The 16,925-nt window shown below is 46.5% G+C and overlaps 1 protein-coding gene across 5 annotated transcripts in view; it reads right to left on the reverse strand.

Moving 5' to 3' along the window:
* Positions 1–301: 301 nt before the first annotated feature.
* MARCHF4 (membrane associated ring-CH-type finger 4) overlaps positions 302–16,925 on the reverse strand; it is a 107,260-nt gene continuing 90,636 nt past the window's right edge. Inside the window, exons 4-5 of one of the 5 annotated variants that reach the window (XM_084999046.1) lie at positions 10,906–10,966; positions 302–2,114 (exon numbers count right to left, since the gene is read on the reverse strand). In XM_084999046.1, coding sequence (XP_084855172.1) covers positions 2,072–2,114; positions 10,906–10,966 — 104 coding nt within the window. In that variant the 3' untranslated portion in view covers positions 302–2,071. Of the gene's footprint in view, positions 2,115–10,890; positions 10,967–14,427; positions 15,037–16,925 lie in introns of those variants that run through there. The other 4 variants (XM_084999045.1, XM_003133648.6, XM_084999047.1 and 1 more) reach the window with 4 other exon arrangements.

The raw sequence follows: 16,925 nt of genomic DNA on the forward strand, positions 1-16,925 counted from the left end.
CTACAGTCTCTGCTTCCAGGAGTCTTGGACAGAAACCTGGAGAAAGTTGGGGAGTTGGTCTTCTTATTGACTCAAAGGAATTCACCTGCTAGGAAGCCAGGAGTCCCAGCGCTTCACTGCAGGTTGACACACACACACACCTGCCCTGTCCTATCTGCACCCTCAAAGGAGAAATGATTTCTTATGAGAGAAGATTCTTGGGGTGGAGCTGATGCAAGGGAGAGGGAAGGCGAGATTTTACCACAGAGGGAAAATGGAACAGAGGAAGGAAAAACTCACATATGGAAAAGGACACTAGTGCTAGGGAAAGAAATTTTATTTTCAAGCTTTTAAGAGAATAATACAAACAACAGAGAGTTTTAAAAAACCCTAAAAACTAGTTTAAAAAAGTACTTGACAGTGTCCCTTTAATACCCACGGATGATGCGGCCATTGTGCAATGAGAACAGGAAACCGCAAGGGACCACCCAGTGGCCTCCCCTGGCAGCATCTGAGGACCAGCAGGTGGCCTCAAGGGACAGTGCTCCCCACCAGGGCCCCCGGGCCTGCCTAGCTGCCCACGAGGGAGCAGTGGGCATGGAGCACAGAGGGATTAGCCGAACTGCCCTCGGGGAGGGTCCCGAGCCACAGGGGACACTTAACTTGGTCTCTATTCCACTCCTTGGGAACAACTCCCTCCCATTCACTGCAGCAGCTCTTCTGGGAGACCCTGAGCAGGGGATGCCCAAACATGGGGGACCCTGGGTCTCAGCACGTGCTAAGCCAGGAGGGGTCATGGCATGGAGCCTGTGCTGGCCCTGGGTGGGGTTGGGTGGTTGGGACAATCACTCCTGGGTTGACAGCTCTGAAGGCTGAAGCCACAACAGCAGGACTGTGCTTGAGACCCATGGGAAATCTGTACTTTTCTCTAGTTGTGTGTTTTTCCTGTAAACATCTCTGAGCCGAATCACCATAAAATAAAGTAACAAGGACACAAAAAGACACCCATCTCCAAACCTAAGCCCTCTTTGAGCCCATCTGAAATTGGGAGTTCCAGTTTGGAAGGTTTGGAAGGTAGAAAAAATGCCCCTCCCTCTGGCCACTCAGTCCAGCATCTCCCTCCCTACATCACCCCAGAGTCCCTCGAGTTAGGAATGCTGCCCACCCAGGTAAGCCCAGCCAGGGGCCACAAATGCTATGTATTGCATCCCTGCCAGCCCATGTCCAGCCCTCTCCCTCCCCCCAGTTGCCCCTGGAACATAGCCCAGGAGGAAAGCAAAGCAAACTCAAGGGTAAATCAGGGCAGGCTACAAGTGCTTTTCCTTCCCAGGCCCATTGCCATTCTTTTCCCCCGCCACACGTGCACCTATGGGCACCACCATCAGACACGCAGCTGTGTCCTCCCCAGCCTCCCAGGTGTTCTGCGCATGGGCACATCTGAGAGCTTCTGTCTTGTGTTTCATTAGGCTCCATCTGGATTGCACTTCGTCCTTGAGTTTGTATTGGTGGAGAATGGTACTGACTGACTGCAAATCACCAAACCATTCACAGCACCAGTCTCACTCACTTCGGCTCCGATCCTGCCCCAAGACCCCTCGAAACCCACCGCCCTCTGCCTGCCCTCTGCCCTGGCCCCTGGGTGCTTCTTCCCCTCCCCACACCTGACCCCCAGACGGCGTCCTGTCGGGGCGGCCCCTTCCTAGCCCATCTTCTCCTTTTTCTTGTGCGCATGTGCGTGGTCACGGTCTCCCTCCGTGGTCTCTCCTTTCACACAGTAGTGACCCTCATGACCAACTCTCTGCTGCCGCCCTGGGGCGTCCGCTGTTCATGAGGTCTTAAGTGACTCAAGATGTGCAGGATGGTGTAAGCACAGTGGTGATCGGACAGAGGGCCTGAGGGGTGGCTGGCCGCCCGAGCAGGGCCTTCCTCCGGGGCAGGGGTGCCCACAGCCTCCTCTTCTGAGGAGGGGGCGTTGGCCTGGGTGGACGAGGAGGTCCGGGGGTTTGTCCTTCCTCCTGCCTTTTGATCCTCCAAGTCTTTCGTCTTATCATAGTTCAGCACTTTCCACTGCTGGTTGACAGCCTGCCACCGTTTAAAGATGCGGTACACGGAGGGCCCCTCGTGGATGATGAGACCTAGGCAGAAAAACAAAGGCGAGTAAGACAGCGAGCCACTGCTGGAAGAACCCAGTCTCCCTTTATTTATAACTGGGTAAGGCATTGGGTGAGCCGGATTATTATTGGTTTGATTTGTTCTCTGCAAACCTCTCTTTCAGCTTTGGACCACATGATAACCATCCCTATATCTCAAGGTCGGCCACACCCAAGGCATGAAAGGACTGTGCGCTTGCACAATGTGCCTTTGCCTGTCACCCCTCTTGCTCCTTGGCTTGACAAAATCTAAATTCATTAACCATTAAGGCATAATATAAATATTTTTTCCTTCCTTTACTGTGTATCCATGGCACCTGATGCTTAGCCAATGCCGAGTGAATCCTGGGCTTTCCAAGGCATCACAGAAGAAACCCAGTAGTCGTTCCACACCTGCTGAGTGGCTGAAATTCCACGGGTTAACTCTTTGCTATTTAACAAATAGCCCAATGCTACTGAAACACACGCATTCCTGGCACGGATCTGTGCGCCAGAGGCAGTGTAAAGGCAGTCAGAAATAAGCCACGTCGACAGCCGGGAAACTAGATCGTCATCATCGTGTGCCTAATATGTACTAAGCAGTAGGGATAGCGCAATGAGCAGAACATGCAGAGCCCTACGCTCAGCTAGCATCCCAGCGGAGAGACATGCAATTGACCAGGAATCAAACCAAGACTATTTCCGGTTCTGGCATGGGCTATGAGGAAGATTAAATAGAGTGAAGTAGCCACTGGCTTCAGACATTGAGAGTCCTGTATGATGGAGAGGGTGGTGAGAAAGGGCTTTTGGGGGAGGTGATATTTGAGTTGAGACTTAAATGATGAGAAGGAGGGATGCAAATCTGGAGAGAGCATGTCAGCCATAAGAACTGCAGATGCAAAGGCCAGAAGGTGGCAGTGGAATGCCCTGGGGCAGAAGGAAGGTCAGTGTGATTAGGGCACAGCAAATGAGTGGGGCATTGCAGGGAGAGAGGGTGGGCAGGAGCCAGTCTATGGTAAGGTCTTGCAGGTCACAGCAAGAGATCTAGATTCTGTCCTGAGTATGGTGGGAAGCCATTGAAGCATGGTATTAAGAGGGCCATGTGATCTGCTAACCCTTCAGAAGGGTCATCTTGGCTCCTGTTTAACAACTGATGGAAAGAGTAGGAGCAGATGACCAAGCAAGAAGTGATGTAGTTACTCAAGTTGGAAATGCCCCTAACCCTAGACTAGGGTTGTAGCAGGGGAGACAGTGAGGAATTGTCGGAATCAGGATGTGTGTTGGAGATGGAGCTGATAGACTTGCTGACAAGTGAGATGTGAGTCAAGAGAAAACTCTAGACAGCTCTGAAACTCCTGGACTCATTTGTTAGATGGGTATCGCTGCCATTGACTTCGGTGTGATGGGCTTGAAGGTAGCGGGTGTGAATGTGTGTGGCGGTGGCAGCGACTGTATGTATTTCCTATTGCTTATAACAGATTCCTACACATTCAGTGGCTTGAAACAACACAAATGTATTCTCTTACAATTCTGAAGATCAGAAGTTCAAAATCACTGTCACTAACAGTGAAAGTTAACGTGAAAGTGTCAGCAGTGGGCTAACGTGAAAGTGTCAGCAGGACTGGGATTTCCTGGTGGCTTTGAGAGGGAGAATTCATTTCCTTGCCTTTTTCAGCTTTTAGCAGTTGACTGTGTTCCTTGCATCACTCCACCTTTTTCTTTCGAAGCGACAACTCCTGCTACTCTCCTGTCATTGAGCCTCCCTCTGTCTTTCTCTTATAAGAACACTTGTAATTGCATTGAGTCTACTGAATAAAGCAGGAAACTCTACCTCTACTTACAAGATCCTTAGATTAGTCACATCTGCAAAGTCCCCTTTGCCATTAGGTGACATTAACCGGGATTAGGACCTGGGTGTCTGAGGGAACCATTATTCAGCCTACCGTAGTTATTAATAGTTATATTTTGGTTATGGTAAATTAAAGACATCTGATAGAAATCTCAATAGAAGGTCCAGGTAGGCAGTTGGACGTATGAGTCTGAAGCTTAGGGAGAAGTCATGCTTGGAGAAAGAGTCCTTAGACATTGTCCAGATATCCTGCAAGAAGTGGTAGACAGATGAGTGAAGAGGGTCCATGACAGAGCCTTGAGAATTCTGACATGTAGAGGCTCAGTGGAGGTTTGGTGGAGGCAGAGCCAGGAAATAGGGCTCTGAAGGAGCAATTAATGGTATAGAAGCAAGACCAGCAAATATGGAGACCCAGAAGTCTAGACAGTCAAGTTTCCAGAAAGAGAATGTGATAAGCCCTTGGTCAGCTCAAGTGAAATCAGGTGTGACCATTAGCTTGGTGGGCACAAGAGGAGGTAGGATGAGAGAAGCAATAGTGGGAAAATCAGGTCATTCTCATCCAAGTGCATCTTTTTCTTTCATGATGTCATCAGCTAAGGTGGGAAGGGATGAGGGAGGAAGTGTTGAAGATTTGGGGGGAGAAGAGAAAGGGAAAATAATTATCTTGCAAAGTGGAAGAGTGAATTTACAAGGGAGATGTGGTAGAATTATCTGACAGTTTGAGATTAGTGGCCACAGTGTGAAGTCATTAGTTGTGTGATTTTTCTCCACACCTTCACCTGCTTGCTAGGTTCATCTACGAGTAAGAAGAAAGTTGGGTTTACCTAGTGTGGACTGCATTTCCAGGAAAGTATGGTGGAAAAGAGAGTGAGCCACGAGAATTAGGGATGTTTGCAAAGGGAATGGTTATCACGCTGGCCCGTGGGGTCTAGACTGGGAAGAAGGGAAGTGAGAACAGTTAAAGGATAAGGAATAATGAGAAAGGAAAAATGGAAAGTGTTAGGCTCAATGCCAAGAAGTCTATGAATTTGGAGAATTTCAAGAGCAAGTGAACTACCAGGATGGGGTGATGATTAGAGAGTGGGGTGTTTAAATCCAAATTTTGAAGGGATGTGGTTCTTGGTGATGATGAGCACTAGGAAGTGACCACTTGAGTGGGGCTGAGGTGGACTGAAGGAAACGGTCTTTGGAATAAAGAGGAAGCCAAAAAGCTGGATAAATTACCTATGTCAGCCATCCTCAGTGCTATCAGACCAACTGTCCTCTTTTTATAACAATGTATTTTAATATCCCTTTTTTCGTTATTTTTTTGTTTTGTCTTTTGAGGGCCATACCCGTAGCATATGGAGGTTCCCAGGTTAGGAGTCCAATCGGAGCTATAGCTGCCGGCCACAGCCGCAGCCACAGCAACATGAGATCCAAGCTGTGTCTGGGACCTACACCAACAGCTCATGGCAATGCCAGATCCTTAACCCACCAATCGAGGCCAGGGATTATACCTGCATCCTCGTGGATGCTAGTCAGATTTGTTTCCACTGAGCCACGATGGGAACTCCAATATCCCCTTTTCTATTCTGAAAGAAAAATTATAAGATAAGCTACTAATGGTTTCTTTTTTAAATTAATGTAATGCCCTAACAGATAATGTAAAGAAAAACAAAAGGGAAGTTCTTTATAACAAGATAATATAAATTTCCATATAAATGCTGGAGCACAGCCACTTTAGAACACAAACCAAAAAACTCATACATTTTCAAAATGCCCCCTAGGGCATAGCACCACCACTTCTGAGAACCACTAATCTATAGAGGTGCTGAGGAGAGGGACGGTGGGAGGGAGTGTGTGAGCCAGGTGCATCAGGGGATCCCAGTGAGTGGGCGTCAGCAGCCAGCAGCATCAAGAAGGGAAGAGGGGTGGTGATAGGTGATGACATTCACTTCAAAGGGGCTGGGGCTTCTGAAAGATAAAGGCAGAGAGGCGGTTTGGAAGTGGTAATGGGGAGCATGGAGGACATGGCCCCATAGGACGCAGTGTATGACAGACAAAGCAGCCACCACCTGGGATAGCCACGCAAGAAACAGCGTCCTCAGGAGCCAGCTATATTTCAATGATTTCAATGATGAAAGGAGCACTTGGAGAAGGGGTTGCCAGTGATGGACCATTAGGTCCAGAGGGCGTGATGGAAGGGCTGGGAAGGTGGGGCCAGTAAAGGGATAAGCAAAACAGGAAAAGGATGATTGTCTATATCTGGGAGGCTGGGCTCCACGGTGAGGGAAATGACCAGGGATGAGGCACAGTGGGATTCGCCTTGCAGCACTATAAATCTAGGGGTGGCTAGTCTAGCCCTGGGGGGAAGAGCTGACTCATAGGAGCAAACAGAAATGAGTCACTCCAGCCACCTTGACATCAAGCAAAGAGAGTGGATGGGAACATCGCTAAACCTCTTCAACCTCCAACACACTGTGATTCTAGGAGACAAGACAGCCACCCACTGCTACTCTTTCCCCAGGACTCCAACAGCTCCTGAAATTGTACTTTGTGCAACAGGCCTTCAAAGGTTCACTGAAGGAGAGACAGTCCCTCTGTAGCCTAATAGTTCTTAATCCTTTGGATCATGTACCCCTTTGAGGATCTGATGAAAGCTAAGGACTATCTTCGTGGAAAAAAAAAAAAAAAAACAGACACATGAGTTGTTTTTATGATTGTAGGGGGTTCATGAATTGCCTTTGAACCACGTGTGCACCCCTTGTTCTCCTGCTTGATTCTGGAAAAGGAGAATTTCTCTCTGCCCAGTCTCTCACCCTCTCACCACTTCCTTCAACCTTTTGAATATATGCCTATGCACCCTTGGCACTGCAGTGTTCATTCATTCATTTATTCCACAAGCCTTGTTTGAACATTGCTACACTCTTTCTCCTAGATTGTAAGCCCCTCAAGCACAGGGGTCAGGTGTGGTTCAGGCTTGGGCAGCTAATAAGATATCAGGAAACTTGATGCTGATGGAGGAGATAGGGGCTTCTGGGAGAGAGAATCAAGATCTTTTGAAACCCCAAACTCTTTCCAATAAGACTCACTACACTCGATTCTTAATTAGCTTCTTGACCAGACAGATTTTCCTTGATTGAAGAAGGTGGCTTAAATTTTTGGTCTGAATGCCACCTCCTAATTATCTAACTGTCTAGTGTTCAGGAGGTAATTAAACCATTTTAATGGATAGGGAGCTGAAGGGGAAGAAGGTGCACCTGTTTTTGTAGATAACGCTTATTTAGCAAAAGTTGGAAGTGCACAAACTACCTCATTCACGTCCACTCTCAGGCCTTCCTCTGCTTCCTGCTCTACAAATTACTTATTGATTCTTTGAGTGGCAGAATTTTTTTTTCAATGAAGTGGCAAGGTTGAAGATATGGGAGAGAAAGAAGATGGGTGGGACATCTCCTGTGGCACAGTAGGTTAAAGATCTGGTATTGTTGCCGCAGCGCCAGGGTCACTGCTCTAGCTCGGTTTTGATCCCTGGCTTGAGAACTTCTGCATGCTGCAGATGCAGTAAGAAAAAAAATAGTGAGTGGGAAAATGGGTAGAGAAAGAGAGAGAGAGACTAAAATTAGAATATGACAAAAGAAGGATATTGGTGAAGGGAGGCAAAGAAGTAGCAGAAAAACAAAATGGAAAATTAGGAGGCATGGCAATATCAGAAACCCAATACATTTTCTGGGGTTTTCTATTTATCTAGTACCCACCTAACAAGGTACCCAGCCTTGAGTTATATCCATTGATACAGTTCTAGAAGAATTGCTGCCTTTATCTTTCTAACATCTTTCAGCAATCCTCTTCCTATAGCTCCATAGGATATCGGAGCCCTTTGTTTGTCATCTTATCTCTTCCCCAGCCTCCAGGTGAAATGGCCCTTTGCTCAGACCATGAGGATGGGAGGGAAGGAGGCCACTGTGAGTAGGTGGTCCTGCCTGCATGGCTCCCCTGCCCCTAACTCACCACACTGCTTTCAGAGGGTTCTCCCTGATATGGCTTCCCAATCCTCTGCTGAATTTTGGCCATTGGTTCTTGCTATGTCCACAGCAGTGAGACACAATTTAATTCTGTTTTCTGAGTACCTACTATGTGTTTCTCTGAGCACCTGTGATGGAAGAAAAAAACACTAGTTCCCGTGATGTATGGAGTTAAGAGACCAGGACTGACTGAGAAGTACGTAGGGAAGGGCTCTGTTCCCCTCAGTGACACCAAATGCTGCTTCCCAGCCTCACCTCTTCTACTAGTATCCTAGTTCAAGTGGCATAAAGGTTGCAGACAACTCTACAACCAGTGCTTCTCAAACCAGGGAGCTGATGAAAACACAGATTCCTGGGCCCTATCCCCAGAGACTCTGACCCAATAGGTCTGGGTTGATGCCTAAGAATCTGCCTTTCTAAGTAGCTCTCAGGTGATGCTGATGCCACCTGTGTGTATGGACCACACTTGAGCTGCACTGCCTGGAGCACGGTCCTTATCCTGGCCTACTGCCTCATGGAAGGCTCTGAATTTTTATCAAAGAGCTATAGGTCATTTTTAAAAATAAGACGTGTCAGACATGAAAAGCTAAGGCAACTGAAGAAATGGATACTTCCTCCTAGACTGAGACTTTGGGGCTCCATAATTTGGAGCCAACTCACCAACAAACATGTGTTGAACAACCAGAGTACCTGCCATTTACTAGCCTTGTGGCTTGAGGTGAGTTACTTCCTCTTTCTGAGCTCAGTTTTCTCATCAGAAAATGAGAGCTACTACCCCCTTCCTTATAAAGTTGTCATGAGATTAAATGAAGAATTGAATTCTGTGTGCTGATAACTGTACTGTGCCAGGCCCACATTTACACTCACTGCCACATGATATTGATTAGGGGAAATTACAGGACAGAAAAAGCCCACTATTTTCTCCTCGTCCTCTATTGCCAACCCTGTTCCCAGCACCTGTTCTCCTGTCTTCTAACTGTCCTTCCCAATCCTCAATCTGACTCACTGCTTATAGATGAATAACTTGCTAGACCGGAGAGGAGCTCTGGAAACCAGCTGATTCAACGCTTGTCCCAAATATCCTTGCACCGGTACAGTTGAGAGGTCCATTCTTGGAAGTGTGTTTGTGAAGCTATGGCCTAAGATACTATGAATTTTCTTCTGAGGGGAGTTTTATGAAGCTTAGAGCTCTCACTCTCTGGACAGAAACTGACAGAACTGCATTTCCCAGCCACTCTGGGTGGCAAGGATGAAGGTCAAGGCAATGACGATAGTGGTGATGGTGATGAGAGTCAGCATTTATTGAACGCTTATTATGTCCTATCACTAAAAGGGCTTTGCAAATACGGTCAACTTATCACACAAACGCAATGAAGGAGGCAGTATTTTCTCCACTTTACAGAACAGGAAACTGAGCTCACAGAGCCCTTGGCACTCAGGTGGAACCAGGTGACTGGCACTGAATAAGTCAAACCAAGATTTAAGAAATGAGTATTAAGGGAGAAAGTGTGTGTGTGTGTGTGTATGCACGTGCGTGCCTTATGCATGTTTTCTGGTATTTTCAAGTTAGTTGGAGATAAAAGATTCTAAAGCCTAGGAACTGTGGAGCCACAGGTCTTGGATCCCTGAATCACTGTGTGGCAGAAAATCCCTCACTGGCAGGAATTTCTTTGGGGTTAAAACACTGAATTTGGGAACATTACTCTTCTTTCCATCTGCTAGAGTTACCCTAACTAAAATACCTTCAGTGCTAGGTGAGAGAACACAGAGAAAAGCAATTGTGACTCGATGGCACATTTCACGTGGTCCCCAAAATGTATTAGCTGGCTTGAGCATCCACGTTACTAGACTGCAGCTATTTCTAGCCACAAACCCATCATCAATAGACAGACTTGCCACTTACCAATTTGTCCCCATAACTGTGCTGCAGGCCCTGAAGGCAGTTCCTAAGAGGTGTTCCTAAAATATTTTCAGCCCTGTCAGCACAACTGGAATAATTGAATTGCCTCCCAAGGGGTCTCCTTTGAGGGGGACAGTGCTCGTTTGGCGTATCTGCTTCTAAATCACTCATCTTCATCCTCTGAGCATCCTGCAGCTCAGGTGTGGAGACAGATGACCATGCACAGGAAATGGAGGTGGGGGGATATGAGTTAACAATTAACCTAGAAAGTTGGATAAGCCACAGACAGGTAATGGAACATGGACTGAGCATCGCCTGGCTCATTTATGTGGATGATGCTTATCAGTTGTCTGGCCTGGCCCAACAATACTGGGAATCTCCATGGCTACAATTGCCAACCTCTGAGAGTTAGGACCTTTCACAGTGGAGGGAATTTGGAAATCCTAGCATGTCAGACCTGAAAGGACCTTGCAGGTTATCAGGATTGACCCTCTTATTTTATAGATAAGTCAATTGAGTTGTAGAAAGACAAGTAACTTGCCCCAGGCCACAGAGGTAGTTAGCAACTAATCTGGTCATCAGATCTATGTCTTCTGCTTCCTAGTCTCTTCCGCTGCACCAGGCTGCCTCCTTCATATTTTCAGTTTCCTAATCAGGGAATTAGGAGGTTTGACAGATGGGGTTGTTTCCACCCAGAAGGAGGGAAGAAAGGAAGGAATCTTTGTGGTATATATATGGTTTTCTTGTTAATGTGGATTAAATTCAGTTCAGAAGACCATGTTTCCAGAGTCCTGCTGCCCCCACCCCCGCCCACTTGCTCTAAACCGGGATTTGAATCCCTTTATCTCAGAGCGCAGGTGCCAGGTGTCTCTGAACCATAAGAAAGTGACTCAGTGGACTGCACATGGATGAAGCTTTAACAAAATACTTCCCTATTATTTCATTAATTGCCCTATCCCACAGTTTTAAAGATTTGGAGCAATTTCAAACTCATGCTCCCTTTCCTTTCCCTGACCCCATTCCACTCACAAGTGAAATACAAACATGATGAGGATGAAGTCCTCATTTTTGCAGAGTTGACTTCTTGGTGGCCAATCTCTTGGGTCTGCGGAGTGAAAAAAAAAATGTTTTTGGTGCCAAAGACCTTAATTAATTTGCTCTTGTTAAACCCTAATAACTTGACCCACTGGAGCAGAGAATGTCCCATTTGTTTCCTGGGATGCTCTGTCAGCTTCTCTGCTGGGGAAGACAGCGTCATTAGAGATGACGGAAGAGGAGGCAGGTGGAACGAGGACATTCGATGTCATCGTATCTTCTCATTGAAGGGACACGGATAAGGAAGCCAAAACCTTCAGCAAGAGACACTGCTCCAAAAACCAGCAGATTCTCAATTATGGGAGGACTTTGGGTCAGACTCTCCAGGCTCTAGCTGAATTTAGATTTTAACCATTTTGGCAAACCTTTATTGAATGCCTACTATAAGGGGAATCTACCCTGACCAAGAGTCTCCTACCCTGGTCACAGATATGTGTGACTGCCTGCTCCTTTACATAGGCTGTCTTAGTCAGTCCTTTCGATACCTCTGAAGATGGTACTATTAGCCCATTTCACAGATGAGAAAACAAAAGCAGAGAGAGGTTATGCAAATCACTTGAGGTCCCAAAGTTGGTAAGAAACTGAGTAATATGCAGCCCCAGACCATTATGTAGGTAGCACCACTCCTGCCGCTCCAGAAACCCAGCACTCTGGGTTCTGTGGCTCAGTCCCTCCTGTCTTCTTCTCACCTTCCATCTCTTCTCATCTCTTAAGTGTTTAATGTTCCCCAGATCTCTGTCCTTATCACCTACTCTCTGAACGGTCCTCCTAAGTTATCTCATCAAAACCTCCAGCTTCAAACACCTCTTATTGGTGATCTTCAAATCTGTCTTCAATCCTTATTATCCAACTACCTTCGGAGACCTTTCCTTTGCTTCCTTGCATCCCATCAGTCACCAACCATGGTCAGAAGTGGTTCAATGCCCTCAACATCTTCCTCTATGTCACAGGAGGGGGCATCTCTGTACTAAGAAACACTTTCCCTCTCTCTACCCAGCAAAGAGACACTTTCCTTGCCATGTAGTCTTCTCTTTGTAGCCCATGATGTTCTCTCTGTGTCTTGCTTCTCTCCTGCTGCAAACTCTTGGCTTAGGAACCGCCTCTTGCCTCTCTGCCTGGATTCTAGGCTTAAGATGGTCCTTCTGTTTGGGTGCCTTTGCTGAAGACATACGTTTTGTTTCCCCTTTGTTTCCCCTATTGCCCACCCCATTCTCATGTTCACCAGTGGTGCCTGTTCCCCACTCAAGCCATAGCCTTGGGTCTCTCACTTTTCTGAAGGGGTTCAGACAGTCTTATCAAGTCCACATCCTATGTGCCTCTGAATGTTAGCCCATGCACTTCTTCCCCACCACCACTGACGTCCATCTCTAATTTATTGCTCAGACTATTACAAACATTTTCCAGCTGGCCTCTCCCAACCTCTAGTCTGTCTAGCTCTGATCCATCCTCCCCACAGCTTCCAGAGCTGTCTCTTTAGAACACACATCTGATCATACTTTTCTGTATAAAATCTTATCAGTGCCTCCCCATCATCAGCAGAATAGTCTGAGCTGCTGAGCACAGATCTGTGGTGCTGTGGGATTTGGTTCTTTCCAACCTCCTCATCACCATGACCCACCTCCCCACCATGGCTCTTTGCACCGAGCCATACGGATCTGCCCAGCAAAGTTCCCTTAGCACACCCTGTTCTCTCATGTTTCTGTGTCTCTACACACGCTCTGCCTGGACTCTTCTGGACAAACTTTGACATATATTTTCAAACTAACTCAAGGATAGGGCTCCTTCCTTTATAACCTGCCTGGACACCTCCAAGAGAGAGTTACTTGCTCTCTGCTCTGTTCTACCTTCTGTATCTTGTCAAAGCTCCTGCTGTGTTGTGATTTATTTGTAGACTGTGAGCTCCTTGGGGGCAGGGATTGTGTCTCATTCATCTCTGTGTTAATGTTCCCTAGTTTATGAAACAAAACAAGACAGTCAGTAAATGCTACTGAATGATATGACCATCCCAAACCCACTCTCAGTCATTTCCTCTGTTCACTCATCTGTGTCCCAGCTCTTATTACTGGGATCAATAATTAGCTTGTTTGTCTCCCAGTTAAATGTAAGATCCTTGAGAGTAGGTGACTCTCTTATTGAGAGTGCTCTCTTGATAAATATTTCTGAATGAAGGAATGGATTCCCTAATTTCATGTTTACCAATAAATCTAGCTACTCACATCCCAAGTACCTTTCACTAGAATATCTCATAGGGAGACAAATTATCCAAATTTCATCTCAACTGCTCAATCCCCCCTCTCAGTTGGTGTCAGAGTAGTGCCAATCAAAAGGGAAGTACAACGATGGCTAACCTCTAAAACTCTAAACACAGGACAGGAGCAGCTGGGGCTCACTGAATTTTTTATTGCTAGCAGTCATTACTCCATGGGTCAAGGTCTTACTGGACCAATTTCCTCTCAGCCTGCCTCCTCATCCAAGCTCTGCATTTGCAATTTCACAGAGCAATCAGAGATGAAATAGGCAGTAGAAAGTGCCCAGGAATTGGAGCCAGAGGTTCTTGGTCCAGTCTTCCGCTCTGCCAGTTGCTTAGTTATGTGACCTGAAGCCCAAATGCTTTAAGCCTATCCTCACCTGTTAAATATGAATAATACTTACCCTGCTTATCTGTTGGGGTTATTGGCCCCCTTCTCAGCTTCTCTCTGTCCTTGCAGGGATTTGGTGATTTGTTCTGTCTACAGCAACTTATATTTGGATTTCACAGTGGCATATATTGGCCTAGGGAGTTAGGACTCTAAGCCAAGAGATGTTTAATCTGTACAGGCAGCCTTTATCCCAGAATGTAACCCTCCGATAGGACCCAGTCTAGAGCCAGTCATTGTCAACAACCCTGGACCCACATTGTATCAAGCAGAAAACTCAGACACTATTTCAAGCAAAATCCTTCAGTGAGGACCACAGGCCATTGCCTGAGAGTTGCTGCTTTCATTGATTGACCTGGAGGCAAGCCAGGTGGACACAGTCATGGATGGGGCTGATGTGGCTTTACGAGTAGCAAGCTGACCATGTCCCAGACTCTTAGCTTCATAGCGGAGAATATCTGCTGAGCTGGTGCTGATGTTCAGTGGAGATTCTCCTTCTGTGTCCCTCCCACTTTCAACAACTTTTCCTCAGTATACCACTCTGATAGAAAAAGTAAATTTACACACACACACACATTGTTTTTTGGGTTCATTATAGGTTATTACAAGATGTTGAATACAGTCCCTGTGCTATACAGTAGGTCCTTAGAGTTCATCTGTTTAATATATAGTAGCGTGTATCTCTTAATCCCAAATTCCCAAGTTATCCTCCCCTCCCTCCCCTTTGGCAACCAGAAGTTTGTTTTCTATGTCTGTGAACAAATAAGTTCTTTCGTATCTTTTGAAAATGATCCCCCATATAAAGGTAAATATATTTAAAGATTAAAACTACATATTTTATGTGTACTCAGATTTTTACTATCAGAAGCCATTTAACAGTCCAAGGGAAGAGACATGTTGTTCTTGGTGTCTGAAAAATAGAAGTTCAAAAAATTATTTTAACAAATGGTCTTATTCCTTTCTTACTTCACCATTTGACCTAACACAGGGCTAGATTCATTTTCCTTTCTCCTAATGATAAACTTTTTATCCAGTTCTAAATGGCTCCATCTATCCAAGGAGCTTGGGTCTATGGATATGGATTTTCATTCAACATTTTTATTCACCCAGCATTTCTTGAAAACACTCTCCTCCCTCACTCCTACTTCCACCCACTCTCAAGTAGCCCTCCCACCCTTTCACTTCATCTTCTTCCACTCTCCCAGGACTTTGGGAAGGAAAGTGTCTTCTTTTCCATGGGAATGGGCTGAATGACTGCATTTTTTAAATGGTGACTGCCTCAAAAGTAAGTAGATGCCACTCTATGGTTCTCCATGTTTTCCATCTTTGTGTGGTAAGAGGACCATGTTGTGCCTCCTTCTGGCTGGCCCAGCCTGGTCTCGTTCTCTGTTCTAGCTTCTCTGCTCCTCGTTGCTTCAATCGTTTGGGCCAGAAGTCCAGACTCCTGAATGGAGGCAGGAGGTGACGGAGAGAAATGATGACACACTCTCTTTAGGAACAGAGTTGACCTTGGGTTGGCATTCTGGTTTGTTTCCCCTGGGAATCTGATGGAGGTGGAGTGTTATAATATTGCCTAAGCTAGAAGTGCCCCCTGACTAGGGGGCGCTTTGCTATGGATACTGTGGGGAGGCTGTATTCAGTTTCTGAATAGTGACTGTTGTAAATGAGCATGACTTTTGCAGGGACCCTGGAAGCTATGCTAAGATGGACGCTGTGCCTACTGCTGGATCTCATCTCCTTATTTCTGCACTATGACTTGGAGGCTGAGAGACTAGCCCTGGACTAGGATATGGAACACGGTGGGGCTCACCTGCAGAGGTAAGCTGGACCTGCCTTTGGAGGCTGACCCACATTCTTTTAAGTGAATCTGGTGTCAAATGTGCTCTCTGGTAGTTCTGTGAGTCTGATGTCTGGTTGAGCCTAAAAATAAAGAGGCTCTACCTACTTTTCCCTTCCAGAGAACCTTAAAAAGCTGATATTTTTATACCCACTCACGCAGTGCTGTGTGTTTCTTCCCAACTGGCCAGAGCACTGCTGAGGAGTAGAAGTGACTGGTACTTGAACTTCATCCTTAAAACCACCATCATTACTATTGATTGATGACATCAAATCATCATCCTTGCAACCACCACAAGGATCTCCTGCCTGTCACCTTCCATTTTCTCATCTAGATCACGTATTACTGCTTTTTATTTTGCCTCCCAGAATTTTCTCCCAAAAAGAACCCCGAACTGACAGCCCTAACCTGCTGTCTGAGTCAGCCTAAGACAAATTCTTCGGTCTCAGAGTTTTAGCATCTGAAAAATGGGAAGAGCAATTGTTGTTCCAGGGGACTCACTCTGAAGTAGAATTAGCTCCAGTTATAATCAAGGAAATAATAGAGCAGTCTAAACTTTTTCAAGGTGAGATGGTCTAAACAGAAATATATCTGACCACTTTGGGATGGCACCAAACTTGATTAGCGATGCATTCCCCTCCTGACTAGCGAGTGTCTCTGAGCAGCCACTGGCTGTCAGAGCAGAGTGGAGAGATCAGGGTGGAGCTGTGCAACTGGGAAATTAAGGAGGTTTGGCTAAAAGCTTGGAAAGAAGGAAAACAATGTGAGAACTCCCAGTATTTAGCTCACTCTGCTTCTCCCATAAACAGAGAGATTGAGCACCATGTATATGGGAAGAGAGAGAAAGGGGGCTGGCAGAGGCAGGCAGGTAGAGGAGCCAAGGAAGAGACAGAGGAGGCGGTGATGCCGAGGAGCCCTACTCAGGGGAAACACTGTGAGCAGGAGAGACCAGAGCCCCAGGCAGGTCAGAGCAGGGGTGCTGAGGGCTCAGAACCTCAGGGAGCAGGCCTGCTGTGAGGGCTTCTCCTAGGAGTGGGCCCAGGTGCACCAGAAGTCACGGGTGGCACCTGCATGTATCCCATAAGTGGCACAATGGGGTATTGCTCTCTGGTGCAAGAAGATAATGGAAAGAGCACTGGACTCCCTGTCGGGAGACGTTGATGCTAATCCCAGCTGAGCAATCTTGAGCTGATCACTTCCTTTCCTGAGACCCCATTCCCTCAATTTCAAAATGAGGGTGCTGTTCTGGTTGATCACATTAACTCATCTATATCTAGTTCTCTCTGTTTTCCAATCTATGGAGCCCCGGTTGGGAAATAGCATTTATGCTCCTCTCTCTCACCCACACTCCCTCCAAGGAAGGAGCTTATTGGTGACTTCACACTGGCCAATGGGCTGTGAGCAGAAAGGACAGAGTGCCAGTGCTGAGTGAAAGCCTTGAGAGGCATTGCATGTTTCCACCCAACCTCTTGTGTTTCTGCACTTGGTTAGAATAA

This window comes from Sus scrofa, chromosome 15 (genome assembly GCF_054392235.1).
Source record: "Sus scrofa isolate SSC_HxYL_T2T_F1_AM1 chromosome 15, Sscrofa_HxYL_maternal_Yorkshire_Landrace_v2.0, whole genome shotgun sequence".
Classification (NCBI taxonomy): Eukaryota; Metazoa; Chordata; class Mammalia; order Artiodactyla; family Suidae; genus Sus; species Sus scrofa.